At 48.2% G+C, this 17,526-nt stretch overlaps 1 protein-coding gene across 1 annotated transcript; it reads left to right on the forward strand.

Moving 5' to 3' along the window:
• The first annotated feature begins 5,166 nt into the window (after positions 1–5,166).
• On the forward strand, positions 5,167–5,532 carry LOC137623493 (uncharacterized). Its single transcript, XM_068354324.1, has one exon. The coding sequence runs from the start codon at positions 5,167–5,169 to the stop codon at positions 5,530–5,532; it is 366 nt and encodes a 121-aa protein (XP_068210425.1).
• The last annotated feature ends 11,994 nt before the right edge of the window (positions 5,533–17,526 follow it).

Raw genomic sequence — 17,526 nt, forward strand, 5'->3', positions numbered from 1 at the left:
GGTTGCAGCAGCCAACTCAGCAATTCATTTTGCTCATGGTCAAGACTTGAGGGGTGGATGAGCCGGGACATATAAATTGAATGACTCTGGTTTGTAATGCAAGGTAAAATACAAATTATTTAAAAGATTTGTATTGTAGTTTATCCTTACGCAAATACTGTACACACCATTCTCGTTTAAATTGGAGTCTCCCTTAGGTGGGAGGAAGTCTCGGCGAAAGATACGGCGTCTATCTGACCCTTGACCCAAAGGATAAAAAAAGTGGGTAGTCAGGGGATGTGTTAGGGTAACCCAGCTGCCTATATATACTCTCACACCTGTGAGCTACATCCATTTTTTTCTTTTGGCTTGTAGAGAGTGGATGTCTCCTCTCTCTCCTCCAAAGGCTGACATTGGGCTTGATAAATTTTGCTTTTTCTTTCCAGGTATGCTTGTTCTTCTTCTGACGGCCTCATGCGGACCTGTCCTGGGCACAAGGGTGCTAAGTGCAGTACCTTTATCTCTTCGGTGGATACCGACCCACACTCTCTTGTGTCCAACGTGTAGAGGGCATCGTTGCGAGCAGGGTTTGTCCTGTGAGGAGTGTTCGGAGTGGCCTGCCTCCCAATGGGAGAAGTTTAGACGGAGCAGGAAGAAAGTAAAGCGCGATCTCTCCCTCGGGTGAAGAAAGCACGTTCTTATTCACGCACCCTGAAGCCTCTTTCTAGAGCTCCTTCTTGCTGCTTTCCTCCGAGGGGCGATCGAGCAGGAGCGCAAACCACACAACTCTTGGGGAACTTGGGGGATAATTGCTTCCCCTAGAGTAGCAACTTCACCTCCTCCCGCCGGGGAGCCATTCTCTCGCAGATATGCTGCAGGCAAGGCCATCCTTGGGGGTTTCTGCTCGAAGGAAGCTTTACTTCTTCTCCTTCAGTGCAGTGCTAGGAAGGATCCAACTCCAGAGCCTTCAACATCTTACGCTCTGGAGGTCTGCGAAGTCTACCTGTCGCCCTCTCCTGGACCTTCCACGTGTGGACGTGGCGATCGCTTGCGTTCGTCCCTCCAACGGCTTCCTGCTGACGACGGTTCCACTCTCTATTCTGGGACCTCGTCGTCTCCTAATCCTCAGCCTTCTGTTTCTCCCCACAGGAATCCTCCGGTTGTGGATGATGAGCTTCACGAGACCAGCACTCCTTCTGCTAGCAGTGTGCAAGGACTAGACTCTCCATCTCCTTGTCCTCTGGGACACTTGTCTTCTGATCGTCATTTACGACAATCGTTAGATCATCATAGAGATCGCAGGTCATCGCGATCTCAACGCTGTTCTCCTAGAAGGCGTTCTTGCTCTAGCAGTTTACGCTCACGAGACAGACTGTCTCGAGGCTCTTGTAAGAGGTGTTCCTTTTCGCGAGGTAAAGTTTTGTAATCGCGATCACAAGCAAGACAGTCTACAGTAGATCTAGGTAACGACGCTCTCATTCTAGATAGCATCGATCTAGATAACGAGGACGACGTTCACGTTCGCGAGCTAGGCTCTCGAGACATTAACGCCGTTCACGGACTAGACGCTCATCACAAACAGAACGTTCACGATCACTTACAGTGCGTTCACGATCACGATCTAGATGTTCCTCTCCAAGAGGAAGAGGTAAGCACACATGCAGTCCATCCGCACGTCGCTTCTCAACTCGTCCCTCACCTCAACGACCTCGGACAGAACCTGATGTTGCTATGGAACACTCTCCAGACAGGGGTCCAACCAAGCTACTTCCAGTGCCCTTTGCTGCCTCGGGTGCTTTAGCGAAGCGTTCGCCCATGCGATGCTCTGTGTTCCTCTGTAACGCACTCCCAACACTTTGGGTTGCTCCTGTTCAGAGGCCCTCACAGCCTACCACGTCTGGTGTAGGCGATCCTCTAGAGCAACAGGAATTCTCAAGACTTCCATCTTCCAGTATGGCTCCTGGTGCTCATGAATCGTGCCGATTGTCGTGCGAAACTCGGTTTCAGGTGCATATCGGTGATTTCCATAAGCGAATAACGAGTAAAGGTATCTGAATCGCGAGCAAGTGCGCCTTCAACACCTCCGCCTCTAGTGGTAGGCCGATACCCTTCCAAGAAGGGTTCAAGGAGCCTCTTAATACGTATGCCAACGTACCTCTTAGTCCTGATCGCCCTCTTTGCTTGTCGAAAGAGCATTTCCTGTTGCCCCAGAGGCTATCTCCTAGAATGTCCCCGGCTCCTCCGAGACGATGTTCTCCTCCTCCTGGATTCCGTAAGGAAACCCAAGACTCCTCAAAGGGCACTGAGCTCTCTCCCTTGGTTAGTGGCTTCTTGTCAACTTTACAGAAGTCCTTGGGTATGGCTCCTCCACTGCCACAGCCCCCGACTGTTCCAGTCTGGGCTACTCCACGGATTCCCTTAGTCCCACTCGTTTGTCACATAGGAGCTGTGATCCTAGGAGGAGATCCTCGTCAGACATAAATCCATCTCTTGAGAACCTTCCCTTTACTCCAGTCAAGAGTGGGGAGATCTTGACGAAGCAACAAAAGAGGAAGATGAGAGGCTTCACTCCACCACACGCCGATATCATCCACCCTCGGATGAGCAGGGACATTGGCTCTCCCAGGGAGATCACTGTCCACCCCTTCAACCCTCAAGAAATTGAGGTGGTACCTCCGGACAAGCGTTCAGTATCCTTACTTCCAGCAGAGGAGGAACCTTCGGCTCCTGTAGCTAAGACTTCTACAACTGATGCCTTGAAACCTTCGCAACTTCCTCCAACCAACATCTTGGAAGAACATTTTCTTGTGTGAAGGGAGTCCAAGGGCACCAAAACCAAATAAAAAAACGCCAAGGCAAGGGAAGCCCGTTTGGCTGTGGCGGACAGGAGGTCTCCTGTGGCAGACCCCTCTCACAACCCTGTTGATGATCCTGACCTACCCCAAGCTCTGGATGTGAGCCTGGAGGTAGATGATGACATCAACACGGACAATGAATATCTACTGAGGGCAGCCAGTCCGAACTATCAGTCTGAATAAGAGAGAAGAGAGTCGGAGTATACCTTCTGGAAAGTCCTCTCTTGCATGAGGGCCATTAACAAGCTGTCTACTCGTGGTACCACCACCCAGGAAGGGAAGTGGATGGCTCTTGATGAGATCTTCCAAACTCAAGAGGCCCCCTAAGACCAGTGCAGAATTGCCCTGGTCTAAGAGCCTGATAACTGCCAGAAGGAAAGCTGTTTCTCAGATAGCTGGATCTTCTAGTTCCTTGAGGGCAGGTTCCTCCTTGCGATCTTTACCACTTCCTTTTGTGTTACAAAGGAAGTACTATGAGATCGATAAGGAACCACATTCCACCATGTCCCTCGACCCCTCGGAGTCTCTGACGAAGGCTCTTTCAATCCAAACCCTCTTTGCGCTGAGAGCTTCCCTACCGGCAGTTGAGCTTCTCACCATAGAGCGATGCGCGAATTAAACCATGCAGGCTGCTTCATGGCTCGACCTATGGTTGGGGTCTCTGGGCTACATTGTGCACTCCCTCGATGTTTCAAAGGAGTCCACAAGGAAGTCCTTGGAATTCTTCCTATTGTCGGGTACCGGAGAGTATTTGTCGCACCACGTCGTCAACTTGTGGCCGAATGCCATCCTCAAGAGGAGGGACACCATCATAGGAAAGCTCCGCAGGCAGTTGCCGAAAGTAGAAGTGTCACGTTTGAGGAATTCCACGCTTGAAGGTTCCTCTCTCTTTGTTCCCGAGGAGATTGAGAGGGCTGCTGAAAGATGGAGGAAATCGTCAAACGATTTTCTCCTCCATAGGGCATGACATCCAGGCCCTAAGGAAGACTGTCCCATTCTTCTCGTAGTCAGGAGGCTACCTCTAACCCCTCCACTTCAAGGTGCTCTGAGCCTTCTAATATGTCCAAACGTCCTTTTCAGTCCAAAGACCAGAAAGGGGGTAAGTCTTTCAGGGGAAAGAAGGGAGCTAGAGGGAGTGGCCGAGGAGGTTGCTCTGCTAGGAACAGCAATCCTTATCACCGACCACCTTTGGGGGGAAGCCTGCAGCGCCTCTTGGAAAGGTGGCAGCATCACGGGGGCAGATTCCCGGACGAATGAGATGATCGCTATCGCGTCCCGCTCATTCAATCTCTCCCTCCTCTGACTCGAGATCCAGTCCCGTTAAGCTATCGTGCAAAGGGATCCGTAAAGGAGCTGGCCCTCAGGGCCTTAGACCAGACCATGCTGCAGAAAGGCGCTCTCCAAAAGGTTGTGGACGGGTCAACAGGCTTTTACAGTTTAATTTTTCTTGTAAAAAAGGCGTCTGGAGGCTAGAGACCAGTCATCGATCTCTCTTCCCAGAACGAGTTTGTTCAACAGACTCCGTTCAGGATGGAGACAGCAGACACAGTCATCCAGGTAGTTCGACCAAGGGACTTCATGTGCACACTGGATCTTAAGAACGCATACTTCCAGATCCCAATCCATCTTTCTTCCAGGAAGTATCTCTTATTCATACAGAAGGACAGGATGTACCAGTTCAAGGTTTTCTGTTTCGGTCTCCAGCACCTCTGATCTTTACTAGACTGTTCGCCCTAGTGTCATCTTGGGCTTACAAGAACGGCATTCATCTTGATAGCTTGACGATTGGCTGGTTCTAGCAGACTCGGAGATAACACTTTTTCATCACCTTGACATACTTCAGGAGTTATGTCAGGATCTGGGGATCTTGATAAATCATGAAGTCATCACTGCTTCCTTCTCAGAGACTGGTATACCTCGGTATGATCATAGACACTGTCCAACAGAAAGTCATCCCATCAGACGAAAGAGTACACAGACTAAGGGAAGTGGCTTCACCCTTCCTCAGATGGGAAGATCTACAGGATCATCAGTGGTTATGTCTGCTAGGACACCTAACCTCTCTTCTCTGTCTAGTTCTTAATGGCCTGCTCAGGATCAGATCCCTGCAGTGGCAGCTGTAGTCCGTGTGAAACCAACACTCGGATCCACCAGACACACGAGTTCCAATCACTTGGGAACAGATATCGGATCTACTATGGTGGCTAGCAGATGAGAACCTTTGCAAAGGTCAAGATTTTCTCGTTCCTCCTCTGGACTTGATGCTCTGTATCCCACGATCTCTGGCCTTTGGTCAGAGTCTGAAAGATACCAGCATGTAAACCTCTTGGAGATGAGAGCAGCCTTCCTAGCTCTTCATCAGCTCCATCAGTTGCTGGCAGGTCACTCTGTGGTGTTGATGAGCAACAACACCACAGTAGTGGCTTACATATACAAACAGGGTGGTACCTTTTCGCAGCCTCTATGCCATCTTGTAGTAAAGATCCTCAGATGGTTGGAAGAACATTCAGTGTCTCTATCAGCTCGCTTCATTCCAGTAAAAAGGAATGTGCTCACTGACAATCTGAGCAGAGTGACTCAGATAGTGGGCTCCGAATTGTCTTTGAATCGTCAGATAGCCAACAAAGTCCTGACTTTGTGGGGCTCCCCGACAGTAGACCTGTTCGTAACATCTCTGAACAGCAAGCTTGCGCTGTAATGTTCTCCATTTCCGGGCCCTCAGGCTCTATGGCAGGATGCGATTTAAACAACGGCTGGACAACATCGACGTGTACACTCCCCCGTTCTGTAAGATGAGAAGACTGCTCAAGAAGATCAGAGCATCCAAAAACCTAATGATGACTCTTGTAGTTCCGCTATGGCATCATGCAGTGGTTCCCGGACCTCCTGCAACTCCTAGTAGATCTACCGAGAGAACTCCCTCCACGACCAGATCTACTTAAACAACCCCATGCATAAATCTTTTCACACCTGGAGACTATCCAGCATTTCCTCTCTCAGAGAGGCTTTTTGCAACAAGTTGCAAAAAGAATGTCCAGACATTTGGTGAAACTCCTCAGCCTCAGTGTACCAGGTTATGTGGACAGTCTTTTGTAGTTTGTGTCATGGAAGAAATATCTCTCCACTTGATGCCACTATCCCTGTAATAGCGGAGTTTCTTGTAATCCTTCGAGAGGAAAAACTCCTTTCAGTCTTGGGGGTGAAAGGTTATGACTCGGCCTTAAGTCTCACCTTTAAGCTAAAAGGAGTGGATATTTCTTCTTTGTTGGAGCTTTTTTTTAAGGGAGTTACGAGATCACTTGCCCTCAGAGATCAGACCTCCTCCTTGGTACGTGGTTCGCGTTTTGATATCCATAAAGGGACCTCCTTATGAACCATTATGCCATGCAACTGATCAAAATCTCACTTGAAGATGGTGTTCATGCGCACTTTAGCTTCGGCAAAGAGAGTTTATTGCAGACTCGCAAATCCGGGGGTACTGGACCCTAGATTCGGGCCCTTTCAGATTATGAGTCTAAGTTCTATAACCAATGACCCAGATCAACTGTTACTATGCCCAGTGAGGAGTTTGAGATATCTTAAACTCGCTGTAGCAACACGGCCCTGACTAACATGACTTTTTGTTAATTCTAGCAGGGTTAAGAGGAGGATCTCAAAAAATACTAGTTCATCTTGAATACGCCAAGTCTTTAAAAGAGCTCTTAACCCTGATCCTTCTCCGGCTCGAAGGCCTAGAGCCTATGATGTCAGGGGCATCAGTACGTCCCTGGCATTCAAGCGTAACTATTCTGTGTTGCAGGTATTACAAGCAGGCGTGTGGAAACGTCAAACTACGTTCATAGCTCACTATCTAAAAGATGGGGCCCGTAGAAGGCTTGATACGTTTACTATCAGTCCTTTGGTGGCTGCTCAACAAGTGGTTTAACAGCCCATTTACGGGTTAGATTGCGCTTCCATTTGGTTTCTTAATTAATCAAGTGAAATTATAATTATCTGCAACTTAACTTTTCAGCTTGTTCTCCGCGGGAAACCCTTCTCACTGGAATGTACAGTGGTTCTTCCAATTAGTGGATATTTTCAGCTGAATTGAATACTGTAATTGTACAGTACTGTAATTCTTCTTTTATTACAGATTTTACACCACAGCTCTCCTTCTCCCGTCGATGTAGGCCGGGGAAAGGAGCGCGCAGTCCTTATTTGGTGTGTGTTCTCTTGATGGACACCTTTTCCTTCAGCAGACTAGGTGCTCCTCCTGAGGGAGTTTTTTGTTACATAATTTATTTTATTCTTCCTCGGTTAGCAATGCCGTTCTTCTTCGTTCGACTAAAGAGCCGATGAAGTAGAGCAGCGCCGTTCATGCCTGGGGAATCTGCTGTCACTTTTCTGTCCTTCTATGCCCGTGACAGTTCCTGATCAGCACTCCATCTTCGAGGAACTAGCTCCTGCTACGTTTCCTCAAGCAGCGCTCATTGCAGATCTTTAACTTTAACCAGGCTTGTTGGGATGCCTAGAGAGCTGCCCAGAGGCGTTGGACTACTTTCCCTTCTGAGGGAGAGTTTTCCTCCCCAAGTGTTGCGTTGTTCTCCCTTCCGAGGAAGAACTTCCCTTCATCATCTTCATCACTTCACATTGAAACCAATTGCTGTTGCTGTTTCTTCGCCTAGAATACGCTTCCCCCTTGCCAAGTGACCTCTTCCTTGGGGGGTGGAAAAAAGTCCAAGGCAAGTCTCTCCTGCAAAGTGATCACCTCTCTCGTTCGCAAGAGGGGTCACTCATAGACTCCTCTTTGGAGGATTGCTGCTGCTGAAGGTCAGCTTGCTGATCCACCAGCCTCCAGAGGGTGTCTTCGCTTTGCCTTAGGAGTGCACCTTCACCTCTGGTGAAGAGACACCTCTTTGTCTCTCTAGCTTTGTCAACACAGCCTTTCCCCACAGAGGAGCCTTTTGTACTTCACCGGCCTCCAGAGGGCATCGTCGTAGACGATGTCTCTGGACCATCTACCGATGACGCTGCTGGTAGTCCACGGACTTCGGCTCTGGACTCTGCCTGAGGATCATGCGTGATCCCCTTTGGAGGATGTTTGTCCTTCTACAACACATCCCTTCGTTAGTCAACGAACCCTGGTTCGTGACTACCCGTCGAGGTCTCGTTCGCGAGCCTCTCCTGTCGCCAGCGTACCAATTGCCAGCTTACCGCTCGCATACTCCTCAATGAACCCCGGTTCATGACACACACAGGTGGTCTCGTTCGCGAGCCTCTCCTGAGGATGTTTGCCCTTCCAGTGCTCATCCTGTCTCCAGGTCATCATCCTGCTGTTCACTGACCAGCTTCTGCTGAAGGGCCAACACCAACCGTATTGCGACGACTGTTTAGTACCTTTAACAGTGAGGCATTTGTTGACCAAATGTCCCAATTATAATAACTTATGAAATAGATATGTTTGAGGCTTGAGGTGAGGATGACAGGTTCATCCTTGCCAAGATTCTAGGATATGATTTGTCCTACTATGCGAGTGGCATTTTTAGATTTATTTCCGAACCAGGTCTTCTGAAAACTATTTAACTTCTATGTCATTTAACTTTTATGGTTTTAATTGAATATTCTTTTATTTTTTATATAAAATAAATATCAGCGTCAATGACCTTAGATGTCCGGATGCCTGAAAACTTTAAATCAATCTATCAATCACTGACCAGCTACTGCAGCTTGTCTTTCGGTTAGTTATAGTCTCCCTGATCGCTAGCTCAGTGACCGCCAATCGCCAGCTTTCCGATCAGCTCGCTGATCGCCATTCACCGATTATTAGCTTAACACTCAGATCGTCGAACCTCTCTCTAACCATACCGCTCGCATACTCCTCAATGAACCCCGGTTCATGACACACATAGGAGGTCTCGTTTGCGAGCCTCTCCTGAGGATGTTTGCCCTTCCAGTGCTCATCCTGTCTCCAGGTCATCATCCTGCTGTTCACTGACCAGCTTCTGCTGAAGGGCCAACACCAACCGTATTGCGACGACTGTTTAGTACCTTTAACGAGGCATTTGTTGACCAAATGCCCCAATTATAATAACTTAAGAAATAGATATGTTTGAGGCTTGAGGTGAGGATGACAGGTTCATCCTTGCCAAGATTCTAGGATATGATTTGTCCTACTATGCGAGTGGCATTTTTAGATTTATTTCCGAACCAGGTCTTCTGAAAACTATTTAACTTCTATGTCATTTAACTTTTATGGTTTTAATTGAATATTCTTTTATTTTTCATATAAAATAAATATCAGCGTCAATGACCTTAGATGTCCGGATGCCTGAAAACTTTAAATCAATCTATCAATCACTGACCAGCTACTGCAGCTTGTCTTTCGGTTAGTTATAGTCTCCCTGATCGCCAGCTTGCCGATCTCTAGCTTTCCGATCAGCTCGCTGATCGCCATTCACCGATTATTAGCTTAACACTCGGATCGTCGAACCTTTCTCTAAGCATACAGTTCCCGATCGTCAGCACTCCAAGCTTCCTCTCGGAGCTCCGAGCGTTGATCGTCAATGGCTCGCAATCACCAACTAGTCACCATTCACCAACTGATCACCTGGTCGATAGTAGATTGTATACTCGGGCTCTCCAGCTCTTCGATCACCAATAGGCATTTTGCTGATCATCTTTCGCACATGACCTCAGACTCTCGGTCTTGTCATTCGACAGCTTTACCGCCCTCGGCAGAACTCTCCTAGTCAACAAACACCCAGTCGCTTATCCTTTAATGACTCGTCAGTCACCAACTCCGGCTCACAGACTGCCGATCAACGACAGTTCACCCTTCACTGGCAGTTCGCCACTCAGATTAGCCAGTCACCTTCTGCTTGCCCCCTATCCATACCTAATAACTGTACCTTATCAAATATTGAAGCATTACTCCAGTCTGGAACGGACAATATTCCTAATCAATAGGACTTGCATTTGTGTAGGAACAAAATTGGGTCAGCCTTACACCAAAGACCTTTAACTTCTAGAAGATTTTAAAAGGGAAATCATTACGCTTTCGCTGGCCCAAAAAGCCACCCAAGACCTATTATCTCGTTCGGCTCGTAAGCCCTTGGCAGCCGCTCCTCCTTCTTCGAAACAGGAGGAAAAGAAATTCCAGCAGCCCTTTCGGGGCAGGGCTACTTCAAGACCAGATTTTAGAGGAAGAAGGCAAGAGTCAGGAACAAGATCGAACAGAGGTTCGTTCAGAGCTCGCTTCAGAAAATGAAGTTCATCTCCTCCAGACAGTGGGCGCAAGACACTCAAGTTTTTGGCAGTCTTGGAAGAGAAGAGGGGCAGACACCTGGTCCCTCTCAGTCCTCAAGGAAGGATACAAGATCCCCTTTCTGAAGAAAACTCCTCTCGCAGATACTCCGCTGGCCTTAGTAGCCCAGTACACAATCCGGGGAAACAGAAGGCCCTCCTAGACCTAGTCGACCAAATGCTGAACAAGGGAGTGATAGAACCGGTTTGGGATCTATCCTCCCCAGGCTTTTACAATCACCTGTTTCTAGTGCCCAAGAACTCGGGCGGATGGAGACCCGTCCTGGATGTCAGTTCTCTGAACGTCTTTGTGGAGAAGACGAAGTTCTCCATGGAGACGACTCAGTCTGTGCTGGCATCAGTACGTCCAGGGGACTGGTTGGTGTCCCTCGATTTGCAGGACGCGTATTTCCACGTCCCCATCCATCCGACTTCAAGGAAGTACCTGAGATTTGTAATGCAGGGCAAGTGCTTCCAATTCAGAGCACTTTGCTTCGGTCTCAGCACGGCTCCTCAAGTCTTCACCAGGATAATGGCGAATGTGTCAGGCTGGCTGCATCAAGAGGGATAAGGATATCCTTCTATCTGGACGATTGACTGATTCGTTCACGATCGAAGGAGAGATGTCTGGAGGATTTACGAAAGACTTTTATGATGGCTCAAGATCTAGGCCTGGTCATCAACAGGGAGAAGTCTCAGATCAAGCCGAATCAGACTATTCTCTTTTTAGGGATAGTTCTAAATTCAGTTCTTTTTCGGGCTTCTCCCTCATAGGAAAGACAGACCAAGTGTCTCGAAAAAGTCCTTAGTTTCCTGGACAAGAAGAGGTGCTCAGCAAAGGAGTGGTTGAGTTTGCTGGGAACTCTCTCCTCCCTCGAGCAGTTTGTCTCACTGGGGAGACTCCATCTAAGGCCTCTACAGCACTTTCTTTCAAAAACGTGGAACAGAAAGACGCAGGAAGACTTCTTTTCCTTCCTCATTCCAGCAGAAGTCAAGGATCTTCTTTAGTGGTGGCTGGATCCAGCCTTGTTGGGGGAAGGGATCTCCTTACACAAGAAGAACCCAGACCTAGTGTTGTTTTCAGACGCGTCAGTCAGGTTGGGGGTCAACACTAGGAAGCAAGGAGGTCTCAGGCTCTTGGGAAGGAAATCAGTTGGAATGACACATCAACAACAAGGAGCTGATGGCCATTTTTATGGAGCTAAAGGCCTTCAAAGACTCGGTGTCTGGGAAGATTATGGAGGTCAACTCAGACAACACCACAGCTCTTGCGTACATCAGAAAACAAGGGGGGGACTCACTCTGTCCCTGTTCGAAACAGCAAGGGAGCTCCTTCTTTGGGCGAAGGAAAACAAGGTAGATCTGCTGACAAGGTTTGTACAGGGACAGAGGAATGTGAGGGTGGACATGCTCAGCAGGAAAGGGCAGGTCCTTCCCACAGAATGGACCCTCAACCAACAGGTCTGTCAGTCTTTGGAGGCTGTGGGGGAGACCCCTAGTAGACCTTTTCGCCTCCAACTTTAGCAAGAGGATCCCCAACTATTGCTCCCCGGTTCCGGACAAGGCGGCTATAGCAGTGGATGCCTTTTTGATGGATTGGACGGGGATGGACACATATGCCTTTCCCCCATTCAAGATCATCAATCTGGTAGTCAGGAAATTCGCCCTCCTCGATTCTGGACGAATGATCCTGGTAGCTCCTTTCTGGCCAACGAGGGAATGGTTCACGGAAGTGGTGGACATGTTGATGGACTTTCCAAGAAGCCTTCCTGCAAGTTCAAAGCTGCTCAGACAACTGCACTTTGAGAGGTATCATCAAAACCCCCTCGCTCTCAATCTGACTGCCTTTAGACTATCGAGAAGCTCGTCAGAACGAGAGGATTTTCAGCGCAAGCTGCGAAAGCTATCGCCAGAGCGAGGAGGGTCTCTTCACAGAGAGTCTACCAGTCCAAGTGGGAGACTTTTAGAGCTTGGTGTAGGAAGCACAAGGTTTCCTCATCCACTACCTCTGTGAGCCAGATTGCTGATTTTTTGTTGTACCTCAGGCAGGACGCTAAGCTGGCTGTGTCCACAATCATAGGGTACAAAAGCATGCTAGCTTCAGTCTATCGGCATAGAGGCTTGGACTTGTCTCACGATAAGGACTTACATGACCTCTTAAATTAAGGTCTTTTGAGACAACCAAACAGGTCCAGTTAAAGCCCCCTTCTTGGAACCTTGATGTGGTTCTTAAATTTCTGTGCACTAAGAGATTTGAGCCCATCTCACAAGCTCCTCTTAGGGAGGTTACGAAGAAAACCCTCTTCCTTTTGGCCTTAGCAACAGCTAAAAGGGTCAGTGAAGTCCATGCAATTGAAAAGCAGGTAGGCTTCAATCTGAATGGGGCAGTTTGTGCCTTAAGAATAGATTTCCTCGCCAAGAATGAGAACCCTTCAAAGCCCTGGCCAAGGACCTTTGAGGTTCCTAACTTGACTAACCTAGTAGGTCAAGAGTAAGAGAGGCTCCTCTGTCCAGTCCGAGCCCTCAAGGCCTACTTTCTCTCACTAAAAATGTGAGAGGCTCTTCTAGCTCCTTGTGGTGTTCGGTGAAAGATCCTCATAAGCCCCTTTCTAAGAATGCTTTGTCTTTTTTCCTGAGGGAAGTTATAAGAGAAGCGCATCTCTTTGTGTGAGGAGGAACACTTCGGCCTTTTAAAAGTGCAGGCTCACGAAGTGAGAGCCATTGCGACCTCGCTTCCTTACCGCAAAAACATGTCGGTCTGACAAATTATGGATGCGACGTTCTGGAGGAGCAACTCTGTGTTCGCCTCTCATTACCTCAGAGAGGTGAGAGTGGATTATGAGAAATGCTATACCTTGGGCCCATACGTAGCTACGGCTTCGTATTAGGCAAAGGAGTTACTACCTCCCCTCAACCTTAGTTTTGTATGCCTGTGTGTGGGTTGGTGATTTTAATGGTTGTCTGAGGACGTCGACTTGTGTACAGTCACCGCAGTCTAGTTAGATAATTGATATCTAATTTGCAAAGGTTAGGTGGTTGGTTTTGGTAAGGTTGCAGTTTTTAATATATGGGTAATAGGTAGTCCTGAAGTCTAGTCAGATTGTTGGTCTCACCCCGTTGACAGACTCGATTGAGTGTTTTCAGCACTGCAGGTCACATCCTGGCTAACACTCCTAAGGGAAAGCGACTCAAGAGGCAGGAACCTTTGAAGTCAGCTACCTTAGCAGGTAAGGAATCAAGGTGTTTTTTATCCTACAACTTTTTTGGTTGTTTACCCAACGATGTTTACTGTCTATCACTCTCCTCCAAGTGTGTTAATCAGCTATATATATATATAACTGCCAGGTAAGTTCTATTCATAAAAAGGGAGTTTTTATGATAAAAGAAAGTTTTATGAATACTTACCTGGCAGTTATAAATATATTCTAAGGCCCACCCACCTCCCCTCAGGAGACAGGTTGGTCATAGATGAACTGAATTACAGAAAACGGGAATGATTCCTCGTACCACCCTGTGACGGGTGTTAACCACCTAACCGCACGGGTGTTAACCACCTAACCGCACAACCACCACAAGGCGGTTGCCGCGTTTTGAAGAATTCTGCCGAAAGTCGGAGACATTAGCTATATATATATATAACTGCCAGGTAAGTATTCATAAAACTTTGTTTTATTATAAAAACTCCATGTTCAGTCTAAAGATGAGGCTCAAGACTGAGTATTAGTCTTTCACTGTCAAGGCTGAGCAGAGATTTTCCTCCCCGAGGTACAACAGAAACTCCGCTATAACGCGGATAGTGGCATCGAGAGGAGTGACACCTCTTCCACAACACCGACCACAGAAATAGCCAACTAACCCTGGTAGACAGCGATAAATGACTTACGGAGGTATCTGGACATTCATTTTGCCACAGGATGCAAATCACTTATCTTAGAGATGCTGGATAACCTCCAGGCATGAAGTTGTAGGGAAGTGACTGCCCTTTGGTTTTTGTCAGCAGGCTGCTGGAGCAGGTCATGGAGGAGAGAGGCAATTCCTTCAGTACCTCTGTGAGCAGAAGTAGGACTGGATATCATTCTGTTCGCTGCCACATCGGAGCTATTAGGGTCATCGAAAGGTTTTGCGGTGCCCTCACCTTGTTTAGGTACCGATTGGAATTGGACCATATCCGGAGGCCCTGTGTTGCAACGGTTAGCCCCCACCCTTCTTTGACACATCTGTGAAGAGCTTCAAATCTGGGGAAGAGAGATCTACTCCCTTACGAAGGTTGGTATCTGCTACCCACCACAAGTTGCCCTCCTGGTAACAGATGGTCCGGAGGGTCCCGGTGCAGAGACCAAGAGGTTTTCAGTTGCCAACGGAGAGACCAAAAGCAAAGACAGCTTTTGGGTACTAGACTCTCCAAGGTCAGGTCGCCCAACAGGGGCACAGCCACAGGTGTGCTTGCAGTGAGTGTTGCGAAAGGAAGGGAAATGCCACGTCTTTGAGCCTGTCTACTCTACTTTGGAACAGGAAAACTCAGCCTTTTTGGGTGTCTATTTGTATCCTGAAGTATAACATTTGCTGTGCACGTTAGCGAGGATTTTTTTAAATTCATAACTATCCCAAGATCGTGATAATAAGTGAGAAGCCTGTCTTGGTGTCAGAGAAGGGTCTCCACTTGGTCTGCGAGAATCGACAGATTGTCCAGATAACGAAGTAGACGATTGCCATTGGCATGGGCCCAAGTTGAAAGTATGGTGAACACACTCATGAAGACCTGTGCTGTGGATAGACTGAAGCACAGTACCTGAAACTGGTAAACTCTCTCGTGAAGGATAAATATACATCCTTGGCGCAGGATGAATTGAGATCTGGAAGTATGCAACTTTGAAGTCCACTGTGATCACGAAGTCCTTCGGTCTGACCATTTCTGCCGTTTCCATCTTGGATGGAGACTTGTGAACACTCGTTCAGAGACTGGTATCCGGCCTTCTCTACAAGAAAGTGTCTCCTGTAGAGGCCTGAGGACCTGGCGAGTACCTCTTTTCCAACATGGTCTGGACTTAAGTTGAGAGCAAGAAACTAGACAGCACTCGCTTCGGAAAGCAAGTGTTCATTCTATTCTTGTGAAATGGAACAGCCAAATCCTCATTAGCAACCGGATAACCAACTGAGCCGGATCAGTAGTCGATCCATGATGTAAAATACTTCCTGTGCCGCCAACTTGTCCAAGGGCAAGTTGTATGCCAATGCCACAACCACTGGGTTTAATGACAAAGGCAAGGGATCGTCGTGGAGGATATTGTAATACACTACTTCCTTTGCCACCAAACAAACGTTGCAGGAGGTAACCGCGACGAGTTGCTACTAGCCTTGAGAGTTACTAGTCCAAGTAACTTGGGAGAGATTTTCTCCCTGGCACCCTTCACCATTGCAGACCAAGGAATTCAATCCTGGTGTTTCCAGTTCGAGAGGCCTATCAGAAGTAATCAAGGTCCCTATCCATCCCCTCAATAAGTATGATGGATCGCCCAATTATGCAGCCCAACACCTCCATAAAGGAATGGTCCAACACTGATTAATGGTGAATGTTTAGGGATAGCTGGTTGAGGCAGCACACCGCCCAAGTGGTCAGAATCTTAACCTTTGGACTCTCCTAACTTCAGATCTTACATCCATAGGAAGCCTAAGTTGGGTCAGGTTCATAAATTAATAGTCCTGACAGGGGCATGAGGCTTAGAGGGGAAGTTCTATGCTGTAGACTACGAGACAGGTTTGTTGAATTGGGACCTGAAGCACTTTTGAAGACCAATTCTTATGAAATGATTTTGTATCCTTCTGCTTTCAGGGCTTGGTTGGGAAGGAGGCAAGAAGACTAGGACTCTCCTGCAGAGGAATCACTTCTGGCTGCAAAGCCTGTGGAGGTACCACAGGTTCCGGGGGAAGAATGGATGTTTCAGCACACACGAACTCAACGGGAGACAGGCAGTAGTTGTCCGTAAGAGAGGCCCCCCTAGGAGGCGTACTCTGCTTTGGTCTCCTTCATTTCTTAGTCACTTGAACCGGAATGAAATCCAGTTTTTCCCGCGATGGGGGGGGGGGGAGTTGTCAGGCTTGTCATGACCCTTCTTACCATCCATACAGCGCGGGTATCTTGAAGAGTGGTGAAAAGTCAAAGGCGATTTTGACAGTGGAGGAGGAGCATGCTTGGGAACACTACTCCTGTGCCTAGGGTCCAAAGGCGAGCTGAAACTTCAGAGATTCTGGCACCGAAAGAGGGATTTGAATGGGTTGAAGGCACATTGGGTTGAAGCAGGAATGATGACAGCCTGCTTAACAACCCTAACAAGCTCTTTAAACCATGGCGCAACATTCACAAACAAAGGAATGGATGCAAGAGCTCTCTCTAGGTGAGCGGTGTTCATGAGTGCATTAATCACTACGACCAAGTCTTGACACCTATGATGTGGTGCTATGGCGAGTGCAGCCAGAGAAACGAGCAGACCTCCATCAGGAGGAGGACCTCGCATGCCAGCCCCACACGAGTGAGTGCGCACCATAGTGTTAGTCTCAGCTCTAAAGGAAGGTGCCTCTGATTTGCAAGCAGAAGCATCGCGAACACTTGCAAGGGCACTTGTAGGTGGCTGCCGAGTTGCCTTGTGCAGGGTGTTCACACTTGGAAAGGGTTGATCAAGGCAAAGTTGGTTTCTCTGTGTACGAGTGCTGCCCACAGAACTAGCCTACGCTATCCCCAAGGGGGAGCGTATTTGAGGCAAGAAACACTAGAGGATCGAATACTCCCGAGACAAGCAGAGAGACTGTAATTTAGTGGCAGGGTGAAAATGGGCTGTGACTGCGGGGAGTCTGCTGCCACGGAGAATAGCTAGAGCGAAGCAAGTGATGAGTTAAATACCTAGTTACGAGGAACTCGAGGGGGCGACCTCTAGAGTGAGGGAGCCATCTCATGCTGGCGAGAAGGGTGACCAACCTTGTAAGGTGAAGGAACGTGAGATTTCTCCTGCTCAGTACACTCAGCTTGTGCTCTCACTCCGGGGGAATGCAAGCATGGCTGGAACTTTAGGGAGAATCTGCCACAACTCATTCGACGAGAGATGCAGAGGAAGCATCAGCTCAGGGAACGAGAACTGCAGGAAAGAACTTTGTTCCTGAAGATGGGCGGTGGTGGTTATGACCAACCACTGCTGTATGCTGTTGCAATGTCCCAAGCTTTAGCACCTCAAAGAGCTGTTCCTCTTTGATGGAACCCTAAAGCCCCAAGGAAGGCCACAAATTACGCAAGGTGTAAAGAAAGCTAGACTCAACATGGCTGGTGGGCGCCACTGATTTACGAGGGGAAGCGACAGTGTCCTCCAAACCTGAAGCTTGTCCAGGTTAAATAGCTCAATCGTCTACCGGTGGAGGCAGAACA

The sequence above is a fragment of the Palaemon carinicauda genome, chromosome 30 (genome assembly GCF_036898095.1).
Source record: "Palaemon carinicauda isolate YSFRI2023 chromosome 30, ASM3689809v2, whole genome shotgun sequence".
Lineage (NCBI taxonomy): Eukaryota > Metazoa > Arthropoda > Malacostraca > Decapoda > Palaemonidae > Palaemon > Palaemon carinicauda.